This window comes from Henckelia pumila, chromosome 3 (assembly GCF_033568475.1).
Source record: "Henckelia pumila isolate YLH828 chromosome 3, ASM3356847v2, whole genome shotgun sequence".
Taxonomy (NCBI): Eukaryota; Viridiplantae; Streptophyta; class Magnoliopsida; order Lamiales; family Gesneriaceae; genus Henckelia; species Henckelia pumila.
Genome location: NC_133122.1, coordinates 61,296,103 through 61,321,412, shown reverse-complemented (window position 1 = coordinate 61,321,412; position 25,310 = coordinate 61,296,103). Strand labels below are relative to the sequence as shown.

Sequence of the window (25,310 nt, the reverse complement as noted above, 5' to 3'; positions counted from 1 at the left end):
AATATACACAAAAGTATTGATCGTACAAACTTTTTTATTAAGCTTGCCTCCAAAACAGCAGAACACTATTATTTTAACTTTGAAGTGAGATTATTTTAGCTATATAGTTTATTAGATTATAAAATATTTTAAATATCACATATTGCTATATTTTATATTTATTATGCACACATGTCTGAGGAATGGTTTTTTGATTGAAACAAAATTTGAGGTTTATTTTTGAACTCTCATTAAGCAAACAAAATTTATGTGCACCTACTGTTTGAGCCGAATATTTTTGAAGTTAAACCGAGACCGTATTCGATAGTCATCGTCTTTACTTGCTTTCTTGATTTTAACACCACCTTATAATTCGATCAACATACGTTTAAGCTAATTCTTTCACATACACATTGTTCCAAACCTCCTCATGCATCGACTTTCATCCAACACAAAGAAGTCTGATTCAGTTCTAGTCTAGACAAATAACCGTTTTACCACCATTCTTGTCCGCAGAAACAGTTTCAACACATGCATCAGAATCCGTTGACGCGGAGTCGTCGTGATCATTTGGGAGAGGAGGAAAAGAATCGAGTCTTTTGTAGAAAGACTCGAGCCCTTCGTCGGTAAACCAGTCTTTATTCATCTGCATCACAGTATCAAGAATTGAACTGGCTCCGAATTATGGTGGACGTGAGGAAAAATTGCAAACGGAACTCACGAAATACGGGTAGCCATGGGATGCGCTGAAATTTTCAGGAGCACTCTCTACAAACAAGCTTATATAGTAGAGAACTATGTATCCACATTCCTCGCCATTCTTCTGCTGTGGTACCTGAACATCAAGTTACATATAATGACAGTAACAAATTGAGTTGGGGCAGATACAGCGACCACTGGGAGGTTTTTAGGGGAAAAAAATAAAGTTTTCAACATGCATCAAGGAAGAACAAAAAAAGTTACAAGTTTATAACCACAATCAACCTTTATCCTAACAACAATTCTGCACAAAATTTGATTGATATTCATACAAAATACATGCGGGGCGATGGATATGAAGAATGTACATACCTTAGGAATCAAGAGTGGCAGTTTTTTAAGCTGTTCTCTAGTTTCCGTTCTTCCCTCTATTTTGTATATGTCAGAGAGGAGCCTGCAAAACAAATTAAATGTTTTTTTTAAACACATATTATAACAAGGGCTGATTTATATTACATTGAACGAGTTTTACATATATTCTATGTAAGACCCACATATATATAATACATCAAGTAACATATATTATACACATGATATTTTTCTCGGTACAACATAAACTGAGCATGACATTTGTATAAGAGCAACACTTGCCCATTCTGCCCTATTCTGATGCTTATGCGACACAATGATTGAATCATAAATGGTTGGACAATTTAACAGTTTTACAATATTTGAGTTGTATACTTACACTAGTTGTAAGAGTTTTGATGTAGCAGGAAACACTCGGTGTTACGAATGTATTGACAACAATTATTTAAAATACCATCTTACCAAAATTTAAGGAAAAAAATACCTTCTTATTAGGGGCTCAAGTCGCTTAGGACCTATGGCATGCAATGAATCCAGTAATAGCAAGCAAGGAGTACCATATTCTGAATCTAGACCTTCACCCAAGTTGCAGAAGATCAAGAGACTCCAATGAGACCTACCAAAATGAAATGCCAATACTAAAACAACAAAATAAATTATAGCCTTCGGTTATTTGTAGCATAGGTTCAAAGAAGCACATACCAGAGCACAATTGGAACTAAAACATATTTCTTCAAGAATATGCCCATTTCCTTTATCCAATCCATAACCATCGATCTATTTCTTTCATCAGCATACAAATTAAACCATAAAGGGTCGAAAAATGCAATTGACTCCACCTTTTCTTCAGAAAAATCATTCCATATATGCCTACATGCATATAGGCTTTCATGAGTAGACCACAAAAGTACCACATAGTGTTGCATTCTTATCTTAGCCATATTTGTATTACTATATTAATATATATAAAATTCAACAAAATGAATTATCAGCCCTCTATAAAACGGCGATAATCAAAGAACTTACATGAAGTAGTGAAGGAATGTACCAGAGTCCAACTTTCTCCGTTCAGTGGATCCTGTATTACAGCTGTCCGGAACCCTCCTTGCTTGCCCACGAAAACGAATACGACTGGGAATAATTTCATCAGAATCACTCAACCCAATTTTTCGCTTATTTTTCCTCTTCCGACTCTTTAAAGATGCACGTGTACCCTTTAGTTTGTTGGATGTTCTTCCCACAGAAACGCCTCCTATTCCACATTTTTCGTCGGCAAATCAAATATTTGTTCGTTAGACAAACAGAGTACAATAAATTTTCTGTTTTAAACTTTAAATTAAAAAATCAGAGCTTACAATTCAATTAATTCACCAGAAAATATCAAGCAAATCCACTATTTCTGATTCATTTATCTTTAGAGCAATTGCAAAGATTTTTATCGAGAAAAAAGAGAATTGATAATGGATTTGAACTTTTCCAAATTCATCAAAGTTTATCAAAGCAATAGCTAAGGGATAAAGAACATTCAATCTCCCAAAAATCAACAAAACAGAAATTTTTGATTGATTGATCATAACTGTGTACACATAATCTTTGAAAAAGAAGCTTTATCAAGTACAACCTTAATCAACTTGATGCTAATTAAAAACAAATTTTTATCACACTAGATAAATTTATATCAGTGAATTGAGTCTTTTCAGTTATGGATTGATTCGAGGTGCTTGGAAGACCTTCAAATAATAATTAAATCATGCTAGGGATGAAAGAATGAGGTGGAAACGAAATGAACAATCCTATTTCATTCCCTATCCCTATGCTTGGTTCGGCATGGTAATGAGTACCTATTCCCATCCATTCCCACCTCTCATTCCCATCTTTATATACAAATCTTTTCAATTTTTAGATTATTTAAACAAATATTAACCTATATAATTATAATAATATATTATAATATATATATAAATAATTTTAGTATTATTTTATTATTATATTAATAATAATAATAATAAATTTTTAATATGAAATATTAGTATTATGATTTATTTATTTATTATTATATAATAAAATAATTATTATTATTATAAAAATATAAACTTAGAGTAATTAAACTATTTAATGATAATTTTATAATAATTAATACATCATCAATAAAAATAATAATACTAATAAAAAGCGTATGAATAACTATTATTTTAATATATGTTGTTAAAATATAATTTTATTATTAAAAATAATTTCATTTCATTCCTTGTTCATTCGTATCAATCGTTGGAATAAATATAACAATCATTTCATTCTCAATCTTATTTCATTCCAAAGTTGATTTCATTCATACCTTATTCATTTCCAACGTACCGGTCATGCCCTAAAAGCATAATCGGTTCCAAGCTGATCTGATCAAATTCTAACAACATAGCGAATTTTCAAACTTCAAACTTCAAAAATCACAAATGTATCAGAACATAAAACCATATCCATCATTGCTGATAAGAAAATGAGTTTCAAAAAACTCAATACTTAGGAGCTTGAGCAGATGTCTCACAATACTTTGGTAAAGATGCATTAAACAAAACAAAACAAAACACGATAATCTCTATATTTCAAAGAAAAGCATAATTACTTCAATGTATCGGTGTATTTAATGGCTAAAACATATGCAACATATAAAATTGTTGAATATACCAGTGTTAGGACTAAATGGCTCTCCTCCATTCGTTGCAACTTTTCCTTTTGATTTTGGATCTCGAGGGGATAACAACACCGGTAAACGTCTATCAAGGAGATTTCTTTCTTCGGGTCCTGGGAAGCTTTCTAGCTCCTCATGGACACATTGACTTGTCATAACTCGCACAAAATACTTAATTGTCTTCTTGTATCCACCTAACATTAAAATAAATTATATTTTATCCAATGCAGCAAGTGTAAAAAAAATACCACATATGTTCATGTGTTATAAGGGAACTGTGAGAACATATATTTTTATATTAACAAGAACACATCATGTGTCGTTTCAATGACCAATACTTTGAAATGTGGAATTCACATATTACCATGATTGACAGCCATTCAACAACGTAAGGCATGTTGCTGGAGCTTTATAAAAACAAAATATAAAAGGATTCTATGGTTTCCACCATTTAGTTTGATTTTCTAATTCGGGTAAGCCTCGTTCATGCTTAAAAGACCTAATTTGGCATCTGTTCCACAATCCAAAGATCATTCACCTTCCATTTTTCATATATTTGAAAAACTATAAACCAAAAATGACAAAAAGAAAATTAATCAGATTTTGCTCCTTATTTTCTATTCACCGTCAGTATAGCTAACATGAACCATCATAGAATCTTTGCATCTTCAAACTTGCTATCAAGAAATCCAAGTGACTGTTCCAGCCTAACTTAATGCTACCACATTAAATGCATTCATCAAGTTCAACTCTCGTGGATTCCTCCAATGTCATTTGCATTACATATTTTCAATCAGATTACTGCACGACTGTGACTTGCTATGCAGAACAGTTCAGAAATTCGAGCATCTGCGGCTCTGGATAAGAATCATAAGATCTTGAGAAGGGAGCGAACAGAGCATAAGTCACATTTTGCACATGAAAACCGTATCTTGTTTAAGAAGGCATGACGATAACTAACCGAACAAGAATTTAAGCATATGAAATAATAACATTCTACTGTCTTTTGTATTAAGGGATAATTATCCCACTCCCTTAATATTTTGCAGTAGTAAATCGAATTTCATGCTACTATGACTGGAAATAAAAGAGGCCTAAACCCACAAAGTTCTTATCGGACAAAAATAAACTTAGTTAAACGCAGCATCACTTTTATAAATAAACGAAACATTAAGATGGCACTCGAGACAAACCATCGCTTCGATCTCGACTCTCGGCCGCCGCAAAACCCTTTGAAATTTCATCGGCCCCTGGTATCCAAGAACGCCAAAATCAACAAATGAACAACCCACATTTTGCTGTATCTAAACAACCCCTACCTCAACAAAATGAAAAATTCCAGTATCTATATGAAAATCCCAGTTCGAGAAAACAAAATTTCAGATAAAGAAATAGAGAGCTGAAGTAAAGAATAATTATTTGCCTGGAAACAAGGAGACTTGGCTACAAAAATCAACACGTCTCTTTCTCGCCGACCTTTTCCTCTGGTAGTTTTTTGGGAAAGGGTAAAACTTCATCTTTTTACAGAGCAAATGACTCCTAGACTGAGCCGCTCAGAAAAAAAAATACAAAACAAAACAACCGATTCCTTGTGTTTTAACGAAGATTCACAGGAACGACTGCAAATGGCGTATGCATTTCGAAGCTCGCGTCGTCCTCCCTAAAATAAAAATCACCATAAATTTTGAAGCAAACTGGCCAAGGGAAGTGACCAGCTGGCAACTGCACCTCTCTGTTTTCCTCTTAAATTTCAGAGCTTATTTTTATTTTTGAAATATTTTTTCTGAATAATTAAAAATAATAATCTTTTTCTTTTTCTCGAGTACCGGTTACCCAAACAATGCATATTCTTGTGTATGATAAAAAAGATTAAAATATATATATAAAAAAGTTCATATATAACATTTACGAACTTTTACAAGTTACAAATTTAATAAAACAGTGTTTATGATATTTTATCAGATAAAAACTAAATAATTTTCAATTTGATAGACTTGTTTTCAGCATTTAAAAAACGTTATACCAAGAAATATTTTTAGTAAATATCTGTACTATCTATATATTATATGTACTATATATAATTAAAATAGACACTCATAAAAATCACAATTATTTATACGTAAATATAAATTATTATTTTTTACGATAATATCGTAATTTTATTGATTGGCATACTCTATTATAGTCTAACCAATCAAAAGGAAAATTTATATGTAAATATAATTTTATTATCTTATTGTTTAATTAAAAATCTATATTACACCTGTTAACTTTCAATTGTTTCAGCAAGAAGTCACGAAGCTATAAATAAAAATCTTAACTATATTGATAGGTTGCAGCAAATTTCAGATGAATCTAGATTGTCATAGCATTGCCACGCTAAGCCATATTCGAAGACCAGCAAAATACAATTGTAGATTTGATCACTTCTTTTGCAATTTTTTCTGCATCTCGTTTTTGTTTGAGAGAGGGTAATTTATTTTTTTTGGGTTGACAGATCTTATAATCAATTATCTATCTTATTAAATTTTTTAGAGGATGTTTGGGTGAGCTATTAAGCTCTTAAAAACAGCTTATAAGCTTTTTTGAAGCTTTTAAGCTTTCCAAAAGACAGACCAAAACTGTTTGATTTTTTTTTTTTAAACAGCTTATAAGCTGAAAATAAGCTGTTTGACAGCTTACAAATTGTTTTTAAAAAATAGATACACCTCTATTTTTTAAGAAAATATCTTATTTTAATATTTTGTTTCCCACTATTATCCTTCTATATTATCGTTTTATATTTTTTTTTCAATTTCATAATATATTCAATTACAGTTTTCTTTATCAATTTGTTATATATATTAAAATAATGTTTTGTTTCCGGTCAAAAAAATAATGTTTTGTTCTATAATTTTTTTATAATTTAAAAGATTAAACTATCGAGATACTATTTTAACATTAAATATTTTTTAAAAAAAATCAAAGCATACGATTTTTATATATTTAAATATAAAATAATATATATAATTTTAAATTGTTTTCTATCATTTTCTTATAATTAAAAAAAAAAAGGCTATACTATCAAGATATTATTGAGTAATTTTAAAATAATACATATATTATTTTAAAAAAATTCATAGTGTAAGATTTATATAAATTAAAATATAAAATAGTTTTTTTTTAAAATTTTAACATTTATCATAAAATTTTAAAATTATTTTTGTATATATATAATATTTACTTCACCTTCATATTATTATATCCTTTTGGTAATTTTGACAATAAAAAGATTTTATAAAGACAAACGCATCAACATCTTTAAGTTTTTTAAAATAAGTTTATTCAAACACTTTAAAAGCTTATTTTTAAAATAAGACCTAACAACTTATAAGCTCCTAAAACAGCTTATAAGCTCTCTCATCTTATAAGCTGCTTATAAGCTCCCTCATCTTATAAGCCGTTTTTAATAAGTTTAGTCAAACACCCTCTAACTATTTTATTTTGAATAAATTACAATATTGTATGAGTTTTGATATCATGGACAAGTGACAACTACCATAAACAACTACATAAACAATAATTCCGTTGAAAAAAAAAACTACATAAACAACAACTCCATAGCAAGTTGCGTGCCCATATCAAAACTCTATATTATATATTTTTTTATTTTATTTTATTTTTTGACAGCAAAACTCTATATTATATTACTGTTAAACTTCAAATAATTATCATGGCTAAAGCTTTAAAAGGAGAGAGGTCGTTGGCTCTCCAAAGTCTAAACCCTTGCCCTAGAATGCTAATGCGACGATGGGAAAAATCAAAATTGAATATTTACTAAATATCGATCACCCAATTTCCATTCACATAAGTCCTTTTGCTGTTGGATTCGAATAAGAAATTCTATATATTTTTTTCGCGAAATCAACCACATGGATCCACCTCTGTTATCCCCCACAACCCTCTCCCCGCCGCCTTCTCCCGGCGATGGCGACGGAGCTTTCGACAACGCTTGGTACGGGAACATGCAGTACTTGCTCAATATCTCGGCGGTTGGCGCCATCACCTGCCTATTGATCTTTGTCTTCGTCAAGCTTCGCGTCGATCACCGCCGGCTGCCGGGATCCACGGCCATAGCCTCCAAGCTTCTTGCTGTGTGGCATGCCACCAGCGTCGAGATTTCGCATCACTGTGGTGCTGATGCGGCCCAGTTTCTCCTAATTGAAGGGGGCAGCTTCGGTATTCTCCTCTTTCTCGCCGCGCTTTCTGTCGTGGTTATGCTGCCCGTGAATATTTGTTTGGGCAGGGCTGCTATTTCCGATGAATTTTCCAAGACTACGATAAATCATATTGTTAAAGGTTCTAGTTTGCTTTGGGTGCATTTCATTTTTGTCGTTTTCCTTGTTTTTTTGGTCCATTATGGTATAAATGTGATTGAAAGTAGGCTGAGGATAACGAGGTTTAGAGATGGGAATGGAAATCCAAGTGATCCTAGCTCACATTCAAGTGCAATTTTTACTATCATGGTTCATGGAGTTCCAAAAACTTTAGGCTTTAATGACACTCCGCTACTGGAGTATTTTCAGCATAAGTACCCTGGTAAGATTTATAAAGTGGTCGTACCTATGGATTTGTGTGCTTTGGATGATTTAGCTACAGATTTGACGAGGGTGAGGGAGAAGATCTCCAAATTGGTGGCAACAATTGAGGCCAAGGGCTTGACAAATGAGAGTGAATATGTTGATGATGGAAGGGAGAACAGTGGTTTGCTGGAGAGGTGTCAGTTTCTTTGGAGGAGAGCAAAGGATTTGTGGTACAAGGTGGTTGATGAATTGGGTTTCTCAGACGAGGATAGGTTAAGGAAGTTGCAAGAGTCGAGAGCTCAAATGGAGATGGAAATGGCAGTATATAAAGAGGGACGAGCAAGGGGTGCTGGGGTTGCATTTGTGGTATTCAAAGATGTTTACACTGCTAATAAGGCGGTGCAGGATTTTCGGACCGAGAAGAGGAGGCGGGTTGGGAGGTTCTTCTCATTGACAGAGTTGCAACTCCAAAGAAACCAATGGAAAGTGGAAAGAGCTCCATTGGCAAGTGACATATATTGGAACCATTTGGGATCCTCAAAATTTTCTTTAAAACTGCGGAGAGTGATTGTAAATACTTTCCTGCTGTTGCTGCTTTTGTTTTTCAGTTCTCCACTCGCCGTAATTAGTGCCATAAAGAGTGCAGCTAGAATTATTAATGCAGAAGCGATAGATAATGCTCAGCTGTGGTTGACATGGTTGCAGAGCTCGAGCTGGATTATAGCCATACTTTTTCAGTTTCTGCCCAATGTTATTATTTTTGTGAGTATGTATCTGGTGATTCCATCTGCTCTTTCATACCTTTCGAAGTTTGAACGTCATCTTACTGTGTCTAGCGAGCAAAGGGCTGCATTGTTAAAGATGGTGTGCTTTTTTCTGGTGAACCTCATTCTCTTGAGGGCTTTGGTCGAGTCATCTTTAGAAAGCGCTATTTTGAAAATGAGCAGGTGTTACTTGGATGGAGAAGATTGCAAACGGATTGAACAATATCTGAGTTCTTCTTTCTTGTCAAAATCATGCCTCTCCTGTCTTGCATTTCTCATTACAAGCACTTTCTTGGGTATATCTTTTGACCTACTGTCTCCAATACCTTGGATTAAAAATAATCTTCGGAAGTTTCGAAAGAATGACATGCTTCAGCTAGTACCCGAGAGAATAGAAGATTATCCCCTGCAACAAGACATAGATAACCTGCAGAGACCCCTTCTAGGTGAACGAATATCCGAGGTCTTGGTTGGCGAAAACACACACTCAAACGGTTCCTTTCCAACAGCAACACGCTATTCTGGGCATGATCTGTCCGAGTACCCTCCAGTCAGGAGCCAGACATCTCCAGTTCCCAAACAAGCATTTGATTTTGCACAATACTACGCCTTTAATCTCACAATCTTCGCCCTGACCCTCATTTATTCGTCATTCTCCCCTCTTGCAGTTCCGGTTGGTGCAGTTTATTTTGGATATAGATACGTAGTCGACAAATACAACTTCCTATTTGTGTACAGAGTTCGAGGCTTTCCTGCTGGAAACGACGGAAGGTTGATGGATACCGTACTTTGTATAATGAGGTTTTGTGTCGACTTGTTCCTTCTATCAATGCTTTTGTTCTTCTCAGTTCATGGAGACTCCACAAAGCTTCAGGCCATATTCACACTCGCATTATTAGTAATGTACAAGCTTTTGCCTTATGATCACGATGTGTTTCAGCCTGCTGTATTGCAAGGCATACAGAGTGTTGACAACGTAATACATGGATCCCTAGATTACGAGGTGTTTTCGCGGCCCACATTTGAATGGGATACTTGTAATGTATGATGTTACATTAAACAGTAGAAGTTTGTGTTAGTTAAAGTGATGGTGTTCTTGTGTTGCTCCAACATGTGGGTTTGAATCAAAGCAGGGATAGCACTTTTGAGGGTCTATGGCATGTGTGTGGCCAATATCTTTAGTGATGGCATGGGGCCTGAAAACTTGGTGCGATATTTGTGCTGCCAAAATAGGGTTATAATGTGTGAAAAAAAGGCTTCTGGTTAACATCATGATTCAAACTAACAAAAGTATCGTCAAGCTTTTGATCAAGGAGCCCATATCACCTGGCAGATTGGTTAGGGGAAAATAAAACGTCTCTAGCAAAAGAAAAGGAGTTGGTGCATTCATTGTGGGCCAATCTGAGTGCGGAAAATATTCAATTATTAAATTTTTAGTATAAAGTTTATTTAGAATAAATTTTAGTTTTGGAATATGGCATTCATATCAAATTATTTGTTCTACTTTTCTAAACAAAACATTTTTTAAAAATAAATAAATATATGTATAATATTATATTTTCTCACACCCCGTGTGAGTGCAAATTTTCCAATGAATTTATAATTTGAGATTTTACAGAAACTGGATCGAATATCTTATTAAACCTTGGAAACATATTTAGTTTCACAGGTTACTTTACGACAAGTATATCGAATCCAAATATCTGTGAAAATTGGAACCGGGTCAATAGCAGCATTTAGCTCCCAAAATCCATTAGAACAAATACCCAAAATAAAATTGATGATCTTTTAAAACTTGTGTTTATAAAAATCATATGTAAAATACCCTAGAGCAAATAAATGTACATAATTTTTTGAAACACAGAATCTGAAAAGAATATTAAATTTTAATTATTTTTTTGAAAAATGCAATTTACCCAATCGGAACCAGGTAGAAAGTATTTCAAATTACCCGTCACCTAAAAGATTCAAATTCACCCATATCTTCCCTGAGAAAACGGATTAGTTTGTTTCCTTTTTTATTTTTTTCCAAGTTTTTGTATTTTTTATTTTTCTTCTGTTTTTTTTTAAAAAAACCATCAAAATTGGCTTTTTTATTTTCTAACTCATCCAATTTTCCTTTTCAAAAATTTTTTTATCCTTTTTTTTTAAAAAAAAAATTCGCCCCCAATTTCTACATGTTCAATTCATCTATTTTTTACCCTTTTCAATTGAAATTTTTAAAATTTAATTTTTTTATTATTTTAATTGTGAAAGATTAGTTATAAGTAGCAAATAATATTTATTAAAAATTAAATAATAAATTTATTTATGAAATTGTATTTTTATCCGCCTATTAAAATGACCAAGATTCCGAACCCAACATATTTCGGGAGCTGAATATTCGGGACCGTGAACATTCGGGATCCCTCGAGTAGGGAGGAAAAATTCCGATTTTTTTTCTCATTTTCAAGATTTCGTTCAAAAAACACAAAAAAAGAGTGATTATTTATTTTTTTAAAAAAATACTATTTATAAATTTATATTTATAAATATAAAATAAATATTCGACTTAAAACATATAATATTAAAATATTAATGATAATGCTTCAAGTTTTTTTTTGTTAAAAGAATAACATCATACGGTGTATCGTATAATTATTATGTGAATTAAGTTGACAATTAATTGTTATATGAGTTGAAACACAATAATATTTAGCTCAATCTATTAATAAAATATATTATAATATTATTTGATGACGGATCGAGAATCTTGTCGGAATAAAGTTTTATTCCCGATCCTTCTCCCAATATCAATCAAAACGAGAAAATCACAAAAACTCGGTTCGAGAAAATGTTGTGTTGAAATTTTTTCGGAACAGGAATGAGATGCAATTCAGGAAAGGTCGGAATGTTGAGAATTTTTGCCACCCCTACAATTTTTGTAAAAAGAAATAAAATTGGATAAATTAAAAAATAATAAAAGCCAATTTTTTTATTAAAAAAAAGGAAAAAAGAAGAAAAAAGAAACTTGTTGAGTAACTTGAGTTAAAGCATAAAAAAAAATAAAAACTTGAAAGAAAGAAAAAACAAACAAAACCAAAAGAAGAAAAAAAAAATGAAAAAAACCAAAACAAAAACTTGGAAAAAAATAAAAAGGAAACAAACGAAAAAAGAAGAAGGAAAAGGACGTGTGCTGTGGAGGAAATTAGGAAAACCTCCACAGCACCCCCTACTGGGATCCCACAGTAGGGGATCCTGACCCTGAGAAAACATATATTCTCTTTCCACTTTAAGGGCCTGCACATGTTTAGAACGTGGACAACAACCAAAAATAAATAAATAAATTACAGTTTTGGAAAGTGATTTATGGTTAAATAAGAATGTGTAATCCCTTTTAACTTGTCAAAACTCAAAATAGAGTTTCAACCGTTGCCTTTTTTAGTTGTTTTTTTGTCCTATGTCGATGCAACTTCGTCATTTTTTTTGATGCCATGTCCAACACTCAAAATACGGAAAAAAAAAAACAAAAAAACAAAAAAAAACAAGTTACAAGACCAAGGAAAACCATGATTACATACAAGGGAAAACACACGACTAGTTGCTTGTTTTGAACAAAAGCAGGAACAGCGCATACATAGACCAGACTGTCAGCTAGCAACTGCGTTGCACAGCAAACCATAATATTAACCTGAGTCTGAACGAAAAACTACATCATAAACTTGGTCCAAAGATACTGTCGTGAATGTTACCTAGTATCCCCAGAGAATGACTTTATACAAAAAACATCGAGTTGCGAACATTCTCCTGTAGCTTAGGCATCGGTGGAACAGCTGGAGCTGCAGAACCACCATTGTGACTAGAAGATGTCTCTGATATCTCTTCAAACTTCATCCAAGTCCCCAACTGAGAGGCTGCCAAGTGCGCATAGCATATAGGTGCAACTATAGAAAGAGTAGAGATAGAATTTATTTAAGAATATGGAAGCTATAAAATATGATAAATTGGTATGACAGAATGAATGAAAGATTAAATGGGAAAAAAAGAGAGAGAGAGAAAAGAATTTGTTATTTTTCGAGTAGTTACCAACAGATATAGCAGTTGTGCTACGCTGGTACCTGGAGTACAGATGAAAGAAAATTTTAGAAAATATACTGGAAACTAGCAGTTTTAAGGAGTCAACAACTGGTGGTCATGGATAATCCACTTACACGTAGGACAGTGAGTGAACGAGTTCCTGCAAATCATCAGCGGAGAAACCAACCTGATCTAAGAGAACATGATAGTGGGTTGGTCTGGACGTACCCTGCAAGTATTCACTCGGATAAATGAGTACATTCTGATGAACGTAACTCCATGGGAAACTGAAAGCACTAGTGAATCCATTTCCAAATTAATCTTGTTGGCATACTCATTTAGGCCACGCATGATTAAGATCATTTTATCATACTGATTCCAGTCATGAAACAACTTTCGGAATTGAACAGCATATGGCTTTGAGACAGATAGTAGAGAATTAAAAATGCTTACAATCATTCCAGCATGTGCGCACAAGTAAAAATCATAGTTCTTGGGATGACAAATTGTGTTATCAATCACCGTCCCTGCATACTCAGGACAAAGGAAAGTTCAGCACAATCCAAATCTTCCATCATTTCCGATATGGCGTTAATTTAGGCAATTCAGGAAATTGCATCCCCTAAACAGAAACCTCAAGGCAAAAATAACTACCAGGGGGGACATTCTCTGGAGAATTAGGCTGGAAAAACTTAGTGTGATGATTTTTCTGTGCAACAATTACCACAAATTTGGGAGACCATTTCTCATCAAGAAACTTGCATGCCTGCAAAAAAAAAGGAAGATTTTCGCACCTGATTATTTTCTAAAAAAGAAAATCAAAAGAACAAGATGTTTATTTGGCCTTTGTAATGATCTCCCAGTCAGAACAGAGACCTCAATGATTTGGTTCAGCTCGATGTTTAGGACTTGATTGAACTGTGATTCACTGACACCATCTCTGAAAATTTTGCACAAATTAAGCCCGGTAGATTCATTATTTAATATTTTCAGATCAAGTTGTATCTGTTTGCCATGAAGACAAGACTTGAAGCATTACCTGAATATGATAATTTGGTCGGGCTTCCTTTTCCCAGAGCTGGTGTAGTAATCCACCAGAAGTTCTCTGGAATTGAAGAAAACAATAACCGGAGTTACAGATCTTAGTTATCTATGATCTAAATCTTCGTTCTTTCAGATTGTTATGATCAGTATACGAAAAGGTAACATGGTCTTTGATTGTTTTGCAGATTACAATGCGAAATCATCAAATCAAATTGAATTGACCAAGTGTCTTTACAACTATTTAATAGTGAGGCATAACATGCAATAAGTCAAAAAACAATTTGGGGAGGACTGTGAGGATGTGTTGAGAAATAAAATTTTCAAGATCCCACAGCCCACAGAAAAGGACTGGGGTTTGTCTTATTCACATAGTTCATAAGCCTCACCTAATTATGCCTTCATCTTCAGTGTCTGACACACGCTTGAATAGGGAATCTATCATTTCAACCTTTCGAGATTGAGTGCGGACACATGCTCTATAACGAGAAACCGAAGGCCATTGCCTCGAGCTAACAACCTAAAGAATTCTTTGAAACAAGGTCAGAATTGGAAGTTAATATCATGAAAGGAAAATACAAGGTATGTCACTATGTCTGGTTTCACTTTTACCTTTTTCAGACATTTGTTTTGGGAAAATAAATGACTGAAAATGTGTTGGGGCATGCGTATCTCCGTGGTGCTCATAAAAGCAGAAACAGTTTACTTAGCGGCTAGATCATGAGAGTGTTTGTCCAGTTTTTCATGACAAAAGAATCATTATCCGTGTGATGTTGTGATAGTAAATGTTCGCTGATTTTTCAATAGTGTGTGATGTTGAAAACGTTTAAAATTTATGATATAGTGTGAACATATAATGTTAGAATAAAATACTGCTGCGATGAAAATTCGAATTAAAATTTATAGTTACCATGATATGAGAAAATGAGTTTTTAGATATGAAAATTAAAATCGAAATACTGAGTTTATTTTTGTTTCTTCGTTTTTTGTTTATTCGATGGAAAATTCTTTTCTAAAATGAAGACAAAGATGTTCATGGATCGAGGAAAACAATCGTGTATCCAGAAATAAATTACATGTCGAAAGACTAGCACAGGAAAAGTGAGAAATCGACTTAACCGCAGCAATAGATGGGATATCAGATTGCCCAGGTGAGCCATGTGATACATCCATCCCCAGAATCAGAGTGGGAATCTTAGATACCACTGGAAGAGAAGATGATATTTCACCAGCCAAACTAGTGTTCAAACCACCGAGCTGCCAAAAAGAAAATGAGTCAAGAAGAGATCTAAGAAAGCTTATAAACTGAAACTTATTATCACATAATACCAAACCTTTGCATTTATCTTTAGCAATAGATTTGTTAGATATTGGTCGTTTACTCGCATGGGGCAGAGACACTGAGTAACAATTCCAAATTCTGACAAATTTTTCCGCTTCCATGGGCCTTAAATTTTTTCTAGAATGTGTTAGAATATATCTATTCAAGACAAAGTTTACAGATATTTATCCAAACACACCATAGATATCACAGTTTTTCCGCTCTGGAAGCAAGCAGAGAAGGAACTTTGGTTGTCCAGGAAGCTTTGACTGCACCTCTTCCAACATTTTCTCCACCCTGACAAGGGGTGGAGCACGTCGGAACTGCGAATTTTCTTCAAAAACATCAAACGGAGCTTCCACTTTCTGCATGCAAATTAAAAGAATATACAAATAATTGTTGCAGAAACTATCATGTTCAAAAAGATGTGAATAGAACTCACAATTCCTTTCATTTCGCCAATTCTGGTCAAATCTCTGATCAGGCCGCGTACGTCACAGCGTGCTGAGAAGTTCACAACAGCCCAGCGTTCTATCTTACTCGCATCAATAAATTTCTGTTGAAACATGAGGACCCTCCTTAAGGAACAGTGATGAGAAAAGAGCATTCGACATTTTTAAAAAAACACAAGTATGCGGTACACCTTATTATTAAAATTCCACTTTCCATTGCGAGTAAACATCTCTTCTCCATTACCGACTTTCAGCTGCAATCACAAGTAAACGTGGTCAGTACCAGCGGGATTTTTTTTTTACCAACTACAACAAACCAAGGTCCCAATCAACAGATGTTTATTTCAGTACTCAAACTGAATATCAGTAATATCCAAATCGTTAAACATGCACCTTGGGGGGTGGCAGAATTCGCCCTTCAACCTGAGTAAAGCTACTTGAAATAGAAACTCCGCTAGAACGAAGCATTGGTTCTGAATCATAATTATTGGTCTTCAAAGCCTGCCACAACCAACAGGAAGCTGAGCGAGTGAGCGTTCATGACATCTTAGAGAGCTTTTTTGAAAGGAAGAAGCTTACATTACTCAGAACCGACATCCTCTCTTGTGGCTTCTGCCGTGATTTTTCCACTAGAGAAGCTCTTTGAAAGGAGGTAAGAGCTTTTGTGTAACGTTGCAATGACACCAGGGAACAAAGCTAATACACAAAACAGAGGTCAAGAATGAATTGTTACAAAATGGTTTTTTCCCAATAATCAATGGATGTTATATAGCCTCACCTCAACTGGGATATATGTTGGTCGTTTTGGCTTTCCGACATTAATGCATGGCAAATCAGCCGAATAACGTAAATCAATGTTCCTGTGGTTGACAAAGTAGTCATAGACGGTCACATCTGTTGTCTGTGGTTCACCATCCTTGTCCCTAGCTTTTAGCTTCAATGTGAACCTAAAAGATTTCAGATAGTAAATGCGTTAAATTCATGTGAGGGATGCAAATCAAGGAAGGAAACTTCGCCTGACAGGACCCGAAAAGTTCTAAATATATAGTGAAAATTTTAGAAGAATGAGGAAGCATACGTTTGCTCCCTGCAAGGCTTCTCACTCAAACCAGTGATTTTGTACTCTTGGTTAGTAGGAACGGTCTTCACCCTTAAATTCTTAAGGGTGCGTTTCGCCTGGTTTTTTTGGATCATGGAAAAGTTATGTTATAAAATCAATCATTCGAGTTCAATAAAGTCAATATATTTCATTCCAAATGTAAAATCGATAATAAAGGCTGTCCTTACCTTCGCCCAGTCAAGAGAGAAGGGATCTTTCACATTTTGGTTTTCAATGAGAAAATCCACCAGAGGCCCAGGTTGGATGATCATGGTGGTAGACACATCTGAAGGTACAGAACAACCAGCCATGGGTTAAAATTAATTGCGGAAAATTTGGAATCAATGGAATTTCCTCTCAGAAGGGTAAGGCAGTCACAGCTAGTACCAATGTTCAAAGACAAGCCACTCTGGGTGGCCCGGAAGCTTGAATGAAATCCTCGGCAACCGAGGACACCACCACCCACAGGAGCAAAGTTTTTAGGATCGTTGTGGAAAAAAGACTGACGAACCAACAAGCAACCCCTAACAAGAAGCAAACAGTAAGATATATAATATATTCAGTTAGATTCTTACAATCATTCAAGACTTACTGCCTTGCTGCATGTTGTCTCAAAACAATATCCAAAACCCGCAAGGCTTCTTGTGAATTTTCAGATTCCTGGCCACGTAAAGCATTCCCTATGGCCTGCATAGGAATTTTGGCCGCAAAACTTATCTCCACTTTAAAGGTTTTCGAATGGTAGGAACGCCTGATCCTTTTCTTGTCACTTTCGTTGGGACTTTCATGCCCTCCAGGGCTGGCATTGCCATTGTTCCTTGGTACAAGTAACCAACAGACATAAAGAGACACGATAAAATACAGAAGGAAACTATATAAAAAACAAGATATTATACATACCGACTTGACGCCGCATCATCAAGCACAACAGTAAACTCGAGTTTGTTCCTCGGAAGTGGGCCGACGGTGAAGAGACTCTTCTCTCCATCATAAGCAAATACCTTACCAGCCAACTCTGATTCGTAAGTCTCCTGAACTCGGTCAAGTAGCTTCCGCCCAACACCCTTACCATCAACAGGACGTCCATCCTCATAGAAGAGGGCAACCTACACGTTGAAAATGAGACATGAGGGTTGGCATGTTACGGTGAGACTTTGTCAGCACTCAAGCTAAGAGAATTAATAAATGGATAGACAAAAAAAATTTCAGTAGACATACACTGTAGTGAAAGAAGTAGCCGTCAATGCTTTTGACATTCACTTTGAAGTGGTTGGTTAGAATAGGAACCTTATTCCCTCTGCTTCCTCGGCCAGGTCTGGCCATTGGATGACGTATAACCTTGTTCAACGCTGGTCCCGGTTCAGCCATGAATGGAGTAACGTTTTCGGGAATAGGAGGAGGTGGTGGTAGAGATTCTGTAGTTCCATTACCATCTTGTTCAGAGGGATCCATTACCAGATAGCGGGTTGGTCAGACACACTAGACACCAGGAAAGAAAGAAGCATTAGACATAATTTTCTCTCGAACGTAATTTTGGTAGCTTAAACAAAACAAATCCATGTAAGTTCTCCAGAAATTACTATTTAGAGGAGCTAAGAGTAGATGACTGCATCAATTACTTAACAAAAAATCAAATGAACATTAAATTGACGAAGAAGCCAGCAAAAACTTTCAGCAAATAGAGTAAGAGTCCTTTCAAGTTTCAATGATTCACTCATCGCGTAGCATTATCAAGCAGGTAAACAATTATCGGCCATTGAAACCCTAGAAAGTGGAGAAACTCTAACAGATAGTCAATTAAAAATACTAGAACTAAAGCTAAAAGCATGTTTGCACCAAAAACACATGCAAGTTTATCTTACACGTGTCCATGGAATGACAGGACATGTAAGTCCGTCAAACAGGAAAAGCAAAAGGGCATGCTAATAGACGTATAATAAGGTGACGAGTGAGGACATAAAGAACCATAATAATTTGATAACCTAAAACATTGTCTAAAGTTTAAGAACAGATTACTCTGTTCTGAGAGCATCTTTCCAATAAAATATCATGTTTGAGTAGCAAGAAGGATCACATGCAATTTGATATAAATTCCAAAAAAATATATGAAAGAGTCGCAATAGAAATAATAGATCACAAACTACGTTTGACTTGTGAGTAAAGTTACAAAATCAAATGCAAAATGAAACACGCATTTTCTTGCTATGCACATACTACATTTGGTCGTCAGAAATCAATGTATGCCAAAATACAAGACAAAATAACAGATCGATACACTTCTTCTGGGTAAAAAATAAGTGACAGCATTTTTTTTCATACTCAAATCGAATGTACCAAATGAAAAACAAGGAGCTATTCTGTAGACTATAGTCAAGAAACAAGAACCAAAATGAGGCAAAAAAAAAAAAAAAAAAAGAGGCAGTTAAACGAGCAAAAAAATAAATAATACACAAAAGACCAAGCTGAATATGAAACTTATGATCAGATATGAGCCTAATCGGCATACATCTAGCCAAAAAACAACCATGCAAGCAGGATAACACAGAGAAATTAAAAATAAAACAGCAGCCCACCAACATAAACATACAGAATGTGAGAGAGAAACGGCGAACCCACAATTTTTTCACCTGGAAACTTCAACACTGAAAAAAGAAAAACCCACTTAAAATTGAACAACGGGTCCAAATTAACCAAACAAAATCGCAAAATACAACACCAATACACCGAGATCTCTACATAAAACGAAGAAACAACACAAACCCATCACTCATTTGCAGTCAAACACAAAATAGGGCCCAAAAAACCCCAAATGTGACTCCAGTAAACATCCTAATCAAGACACGAGGTGGAATGAGCACTTGCAAAACCCAAAAAAAAAAAAAAGCTAAAAGAGCAGAATCAAGTGATAAAGCCCTAAAAAAGGAGCCGCTTCAGACCTCTGTTTGGGGAAGAAGACCAGAAGCAAAACACAACAGTGAGAAGAGAGAAGACAGAGCAGTTAAGGGAGTGAAGACTATCAGCTTTGGTGATATAAACAATGAATGTCCTTCCCACACGTCCCACTCGTACGTGTGCACGATCCTTGGAGGATTGTTTTGTCATTTTATATCAAAATCCATTTTACATTTCATTTAATGTTATCCATTTATCCAGACAGTTTCCATCTTAGATTTAATTTAGATTTCCATATTTGATTCAGATAAAACTCTTTGTAGATTTTTTTTTCCCAGTTGTGATATAAATTAGTAGTCCATTTGTAACACACGATATTTTAAATACGTAAATCTGCATGCATAATTAGGATATTTAATTATTTAAATTTTAGATTTATGGGTTAAATAATTATGTGAATTATTTGTGCATGATTTAATTTATTTTTAAGCATTTAACCCATAATTAGTGATTTTTATGATTTTTAGTATTTTAATTATTTTATCGCATAGACGGGACCGTAGATGGACGAGATGACAACTTTCTAGCCAATTAATTTCATGAGCCTTTTTAGAACCCTAAAATATTATTTTGAGTTTTATTATCTCAAAATTTTTAGTATTTAATTTTATATAATTTTAGGAGTCCATTTTTATTCAAAATAAGCCAAAATATTGACTTTTTAGTATTTTTAAAATTCCCTTAATTATGTATTTCGGGATTGTTAAATTTATTATCAGATTTTAATTGTTAGTTAGAGTTTTAATTTATATATTTTGAATTTAAAAACCCTTATTTATGTATTTTAATTATCCTAAAAACCTATTTTTATTAAAATAAAAACTCTAACCTAATCTACCCCAAACCCTTAACCGATTACCCTAGTAGCCGCCTCCCTCCCCTCTCCATCATCTTCTTCATCGGCTTCCCACAAGAAAGAACACCATAGCCTCGGTTTTTGAAGGTCCAAGTCGGTTGTCATCGCCCCCGTCGTCCCGGAATCGTCTCACGCTCGTTTTCTCTTCGTTTTTACGGTGAAAGGCATGATTTCTTCTCTATTTTTGTACAATATCAGTGTTATAGTGTGTGTGTGTATGCATCGATTTTTTTTTTATTTATGATTCTTTAAGAAATTCTATCGGTTTTGAGGTATGCATATGGTGCTTGAAATTGTTGATCATGTTCACGTTTTTTTTCAAGCCATGGATCGTTCTAGCTGCTGGTCAAGGTTGGTAGGATGTCTAAGGTGGGTCTAGGCTCAAGTGGCTCGAGGGGCTCGAGCCAAATGAGCCTAGAATCAAGCCAAGAGGCGATCGGCTCCATGGGGTGCGCAGCTAGGGTTTCGAGGAAGAGGGCTCGGCCTTGGCGGTTCAGGCTGCATGGGGCTGGGGTCTTGGCTAGGTTAGGACCGCCCAGACGTGGGCTACGTCTGGGCGGCGGGGCTCCGGCCAGGGGTGGCCGGAGCAGGGCGGCAGCAGCCCTAGAAGGGCTGCTGCACGCGGCGGCCGAGGAGGAGAGGAGAGGTGAGTTCGGGTTTAGGGTTAGGGCTGGGTCCGGGTCGGGTTCTTGGGTCCGGGTCAAGTCAGTGGGTCGTGGGTCGGGTTAAGTGAGTCCGGGTCCGGGTTTGGTGGGCCGGGCTTGAGTCTTTTTATTTTTAAAATATTTTATGAATTAATGGGCTTTTGGGCCAATTAATTTGAAATAAAATTATTTGGACTCCCAAATAATTTTATTTGGGCTTTTAAAATTTTAATTAAGTTAGTCCATTAATTTTATGGGCTTTTGAGCCCATAAAAGTTATTGGGCCAGTCTATGGGTTTTGGGCCCATTGGGCCAGTTTAAGTTGTTATTGGGCCTATAATGCTTTAATGGGCTTTAATTATTTAATTGGGCTTAGAATAATTTTTATTGGGCTTAAATATGTTATTGGGTCAGTCTCAGTGTTAATGGGCCAGATTTAAGTAAATGGGCTTGAGTGTTAGGGCCAGCAGTCCAGGACCATCCATGAGAAAATTGCACGTGTCCTGATTATATATTTAATTATTTTTATGCATTGAAGTTATTTTAATATTTATATGTTAGTAAGAAATTTAAATTAAATATATATGAAGGACACACATTTTAATTAAGTACATGCATTCATGAAATAATTTTATGCATAATTAAATGTTTAAGGTTGAGCAATAATAAAATATTTTATGTTGGAAGTTGAAGTAGTGTGACAATTTAAGGGGGGATTCGTCCCCATATGTGAACTATTGAAGGGCAGTTTACTGCCAATTTAAGAGGTGATTCGTCACCGCCACGTACGTTGGTTTCCACGCTGATCAGTATTTAATGTATGATTTAAGGTTACACTACGGATACAACCATGCGATGTTAGAAAATAAATTGCTCAACAATGTTTATGTATTATGTTATTTAAGTTAAGTTATGATATGTTATGAAATTTTCAAGCATGCTCATTCATGTATATGTATGTATTAGTATTTAATTGTTTTAAATTATTTTAAACCCTTGTTATGTTAGCATGTTGGGCCTCTAGGCTCACTACACTGTTATGGTGCAGGTGAGTACGTTGAGGATGAGGTTGTACCCACCGGAGGCGAGGATGTATGAGCGGACATGCAGTGACCCCGTGACCGTGATAGATGTCTGAGTCACATGCATGTTTTTGATTATGTCAGCACGTTACACATTTTATATTATTTTTCAGTGGTTGTGAGTTTTGAATATTTTATTGAATATTGTCAGTGCACGCAAATTTTAATCATTTTATTTATGCAGTATTTTTAATTAAATGTTTGACTCAGATATTTATTTTATTTAAAGAATGCATTTTTATTTAAGTATTTATTTATTTATTTATTTATTTTTAAATCTTTTTATTCTGTGCATATATGTATGGGCATATATGTACATATTTTATTTAGTAAGTATAAAAAAAAATTCGCATATTTATTTATTAATTATGGAGTTAGGGTCGTTTCACCATTTCCCACGTATAGTAGCAATTTCTAATAGTTCGTTTGGTTAGATTAGTAAAAATATGAAATGCACTATTTTTTGAAAAATAAATAGTTATTTGTCTTAAAACTCGTAAGAAATATTGAAAAACATGTTTTACACCCATAAAAATTAAGTATTTCAGATGTTGACTTTTTTTTATAGAAATTGCACGATTTAAAAAAACAAAGCTTGAATAGTATTATATTTGAGTGTACAAAACTAGTCTATCGTTGATCTATAATATTTTTCAAATCCGTTTAATACATCCTTAATTAGATCATCCACACACGTGTCAATTTTCATAAAAATGCAAGGGACCCACATGATTTAATGGTATTGAATTAGGGGATGAAGCACTCCCGATGTAGCATAAACTAACCCATAAATTTTAATACCACAGATCAAGTTCGAGTTTGAAATCTGCGAAATTTTAGCCACAAACGATGGAATCTTGTTTCATAGCAATAAATGACAGTATTTTCGAGCAAGATTTCACAAGAAAGCATGAGTACGTGTTCAAAAGATCACGTTACTCTAGTTAAATCATGTAATTTTTTATAAATGTCAAGTATTATAAGACTTTTTAATTTACATAGAGATGAAATACATTCACTGGAATTTTGGTGCAAGTAACTGAGTAAAATTATAATAATATTTTTTGTTAAAAATTGTAGTGTTTGATTGAAGCGATAAAAAAAAATTTAGAAGTTATAATTTCTAGCTTATAGGCTTTGATTTTAATTATATTATATATATAAATAAAATAAGATAAAAATAAAGAACATATATATATATAAGCAATTAAAAATGTTTTATTGTTTAAACGCTTTTTAATATTTCAGTTTTAATGTACAAACTAACTCTTGAAACTTAAAAAACATGCAACCCTTTTCGAAAGGAAAAACGTGGGAAAGTATGAAATTTGTTTGTAAATTTTATATTTCCAATGATTAAATCTATTTGAAACAAAAGCTGAGTTATGATTAAAAATCTATTTGGACTAAAATTTTCAATTACAGAATACTTTGATTTTTATAATCAAGCCACCCGGACTAATATCAAATTAATTTAAAATTTTATAAAATTGATATTAAAAAAATAGACCACCCGGACTACCTAACATGTGGCTCCGGCACTAATTTAGAAAAACAAATAGATGTATATACTTAACACGAATGAAAATTTCTAATATTCAAGAGGTTATGTGAATATACAACAAAAATTTCAAATATATAGTTTTTAAATAGTGTATAACTTGTTGTAAAAAATGACAACATCCTTATGTTTCAAATTTCGAAGTTAAATTCAAAATTTTCTTGTGCTCCATATCCATTTATCTACTACCTGCAACAATATAGAAAACAACAACGCAAATGAATGAAAACAAATTATAGATAGAAAAATTATTAAATCGACAAACATAGTATCAAAATCTTTATTGAAAACGTTTTTTCCCAAAACAACAATTTTAATAAAAATATAAAAATTTCAAATAATAAAGTGTGAATAAAAATATAATATAATTAAAAATATGAAAATCTCAAATAATAAAGAGTGAAGAAACACAATCAGATTTAAAATTTTGAACGATTTCGTTAATTCCAAATAATAAATAGTGAAGAAACGCAATCAGATTTAAAATTTTGAAAGATTTCGTGTACATTAATATATTTGTATTGAAAATGTTTTGCACAAAACAATTGTTTAATTTAAAATATCAAAATTCTAAATAATAAAGTGTGAAGATCAACGTGATTATGACATCTTTCAAAATTTCAAATAATAAAGTGTGAAATAGATTAATGTACACATCACTTAAACACAAATCCAAATATATATATATATATATATATATATATATATATATATAGACACATACACACACACACAAACCTAGCTTTGACTACTTTTTATACACCGGTCATTCAAAGTTTGATAAAATGAAAGATGGGAAACAAAAAAATCATCGAAGTGTAAGACCAGAAGAATAATTTTTCCATTTTATAATCCATTGTACAATTTTACAATCCACGTATACAAATTAACATCTTCATCCATACACCTCTATTAATCTGATGAAAAAATTCATGAAAAAAAGAACGTAAGCATATCATAGAGACAAAGTGATGACCTTTGGTGATTCTAAACGGCTAGGGCCTAGCCGTTGATGCGTTGAGAAGAAGATCAATAGATATCACGATCTGAGAACAAATCAAAAAGAGGAAGAAAGGAACATAAACAGATATGAGGTCGGGGAAAAAATAACTAGAGATAAAAAATCTGCATAAATTAAATTAAGCAGAAACATAAGTAGAGCAGAGAGACGAAGCACTTACCTTCGG

At 33.9% G+C, this 25,310-nt stretch overlaps 3 protein-coding genes across 4 annotated transcripts; 1 reads left to right on the top strand and 2 right to left on the bottom strand.

Moving 5' to 3' along the window:
• Positions 1–305: 305 nt before the first annotated feature.
• On the bottom strand, positions 306–5,467 carry LOC140892054 (probable ubiquitin-like-specific protease 2B). 2 transcript variants are annotated; one of them, XM_073300802.1, is made up of 9 exons: positions 5,157–5,467; positions 4,927–4,983; positions 3,730–3,927; positions 2,074–2,299; positions 1,750–1,917; positions 1,532–1,663; positions 1,051–1,132; positions 701–814; positions 306–625 (listed from the first exon to the last, which is right to left on the bottom strand). In XM_073300802.1, the coding sequence occupies exons 1-9, from the start codon at positions 5,248–5,250 to the stop codon at positions 452–454; spliced, it is 1,245 nt and encodes a 414-aa protein (XP_073156903.1). In that variant the 5' UTR covers positions 5,251–5,467; the 3' UTR covers positions 306–451. The 2 variants fall into 2 exon arrangements, with proteins under 2 accessions (XP_073156903.1, XP_073156904.1); XM_073300803.1 differs by lacking the exon at positions 5,157–5,467 and adding an exon at positions 5,053–5,126.
• Positions 5,468–7,465: 1,998 nt separating this feature from the next.
• LOC140889249 (CSC1-like protein At4g35870) lies at positions 7,466–10,464 on the top strand. Its single transcript, XM_073296961.1, has one exon. The coding sequence runs from the start codon at positions 7,645–7,647 to the stop codon at positions 10,105–10,107; it is 2,463 nt and encodes an 820-aa protein (XP_073153062.1). The 5' UTR covers positions 7,466–7,644; the 3' UTR covers positions 10,108–10,464.
• Positions 10,465–12,575: 2,111 nt separating this feature from the next.
• On the bottom strand, positions 12,576–20,091 carry LOC140893039 (protein argonaute 4-like). The gene is made up of 23 exons (XM_073302112.1): positions 19,965–20,091; positions 18,247–18,507; positions 17,929–18,134; positions 17,621–17,845; positions 17,416–17,552; positions 17,217–17,314; positions 17,008–17,105; positions 16,708–16,876; positions 16,509–16,625; positions 16,323–16,430; positions 16,121–16,183; positions 15,920–16,033; positions 15,677–15,842; positions 15,491–15,603; positions 15,276–15,413; positions 14,546–14,676; positions 14,155–14,220; positions 13,992–14,055; positions 13,770–13,881; positions 13,569–13,642; positions 13,250–13,344; positions 13,125–13,156; positions 12,576–12,982 (listed from the first exon to the last, which is right to left on the bottom strand). Exons 2-23 carry the CDS (start codon positions 18,478–18,480, stop codon positions 12,813–12,815), a joined length of 2,730 nt encoding a protein of 909 aa, XP_073158213.1. The 5' UTR covers positions 18,481–18,507; positions 19,965–20,091; the 3' UTR covers positions 12,576–12,812.
• Between the last annotated feature and the right edge of the window lie 5,219 nt (positions 20,092–25,310).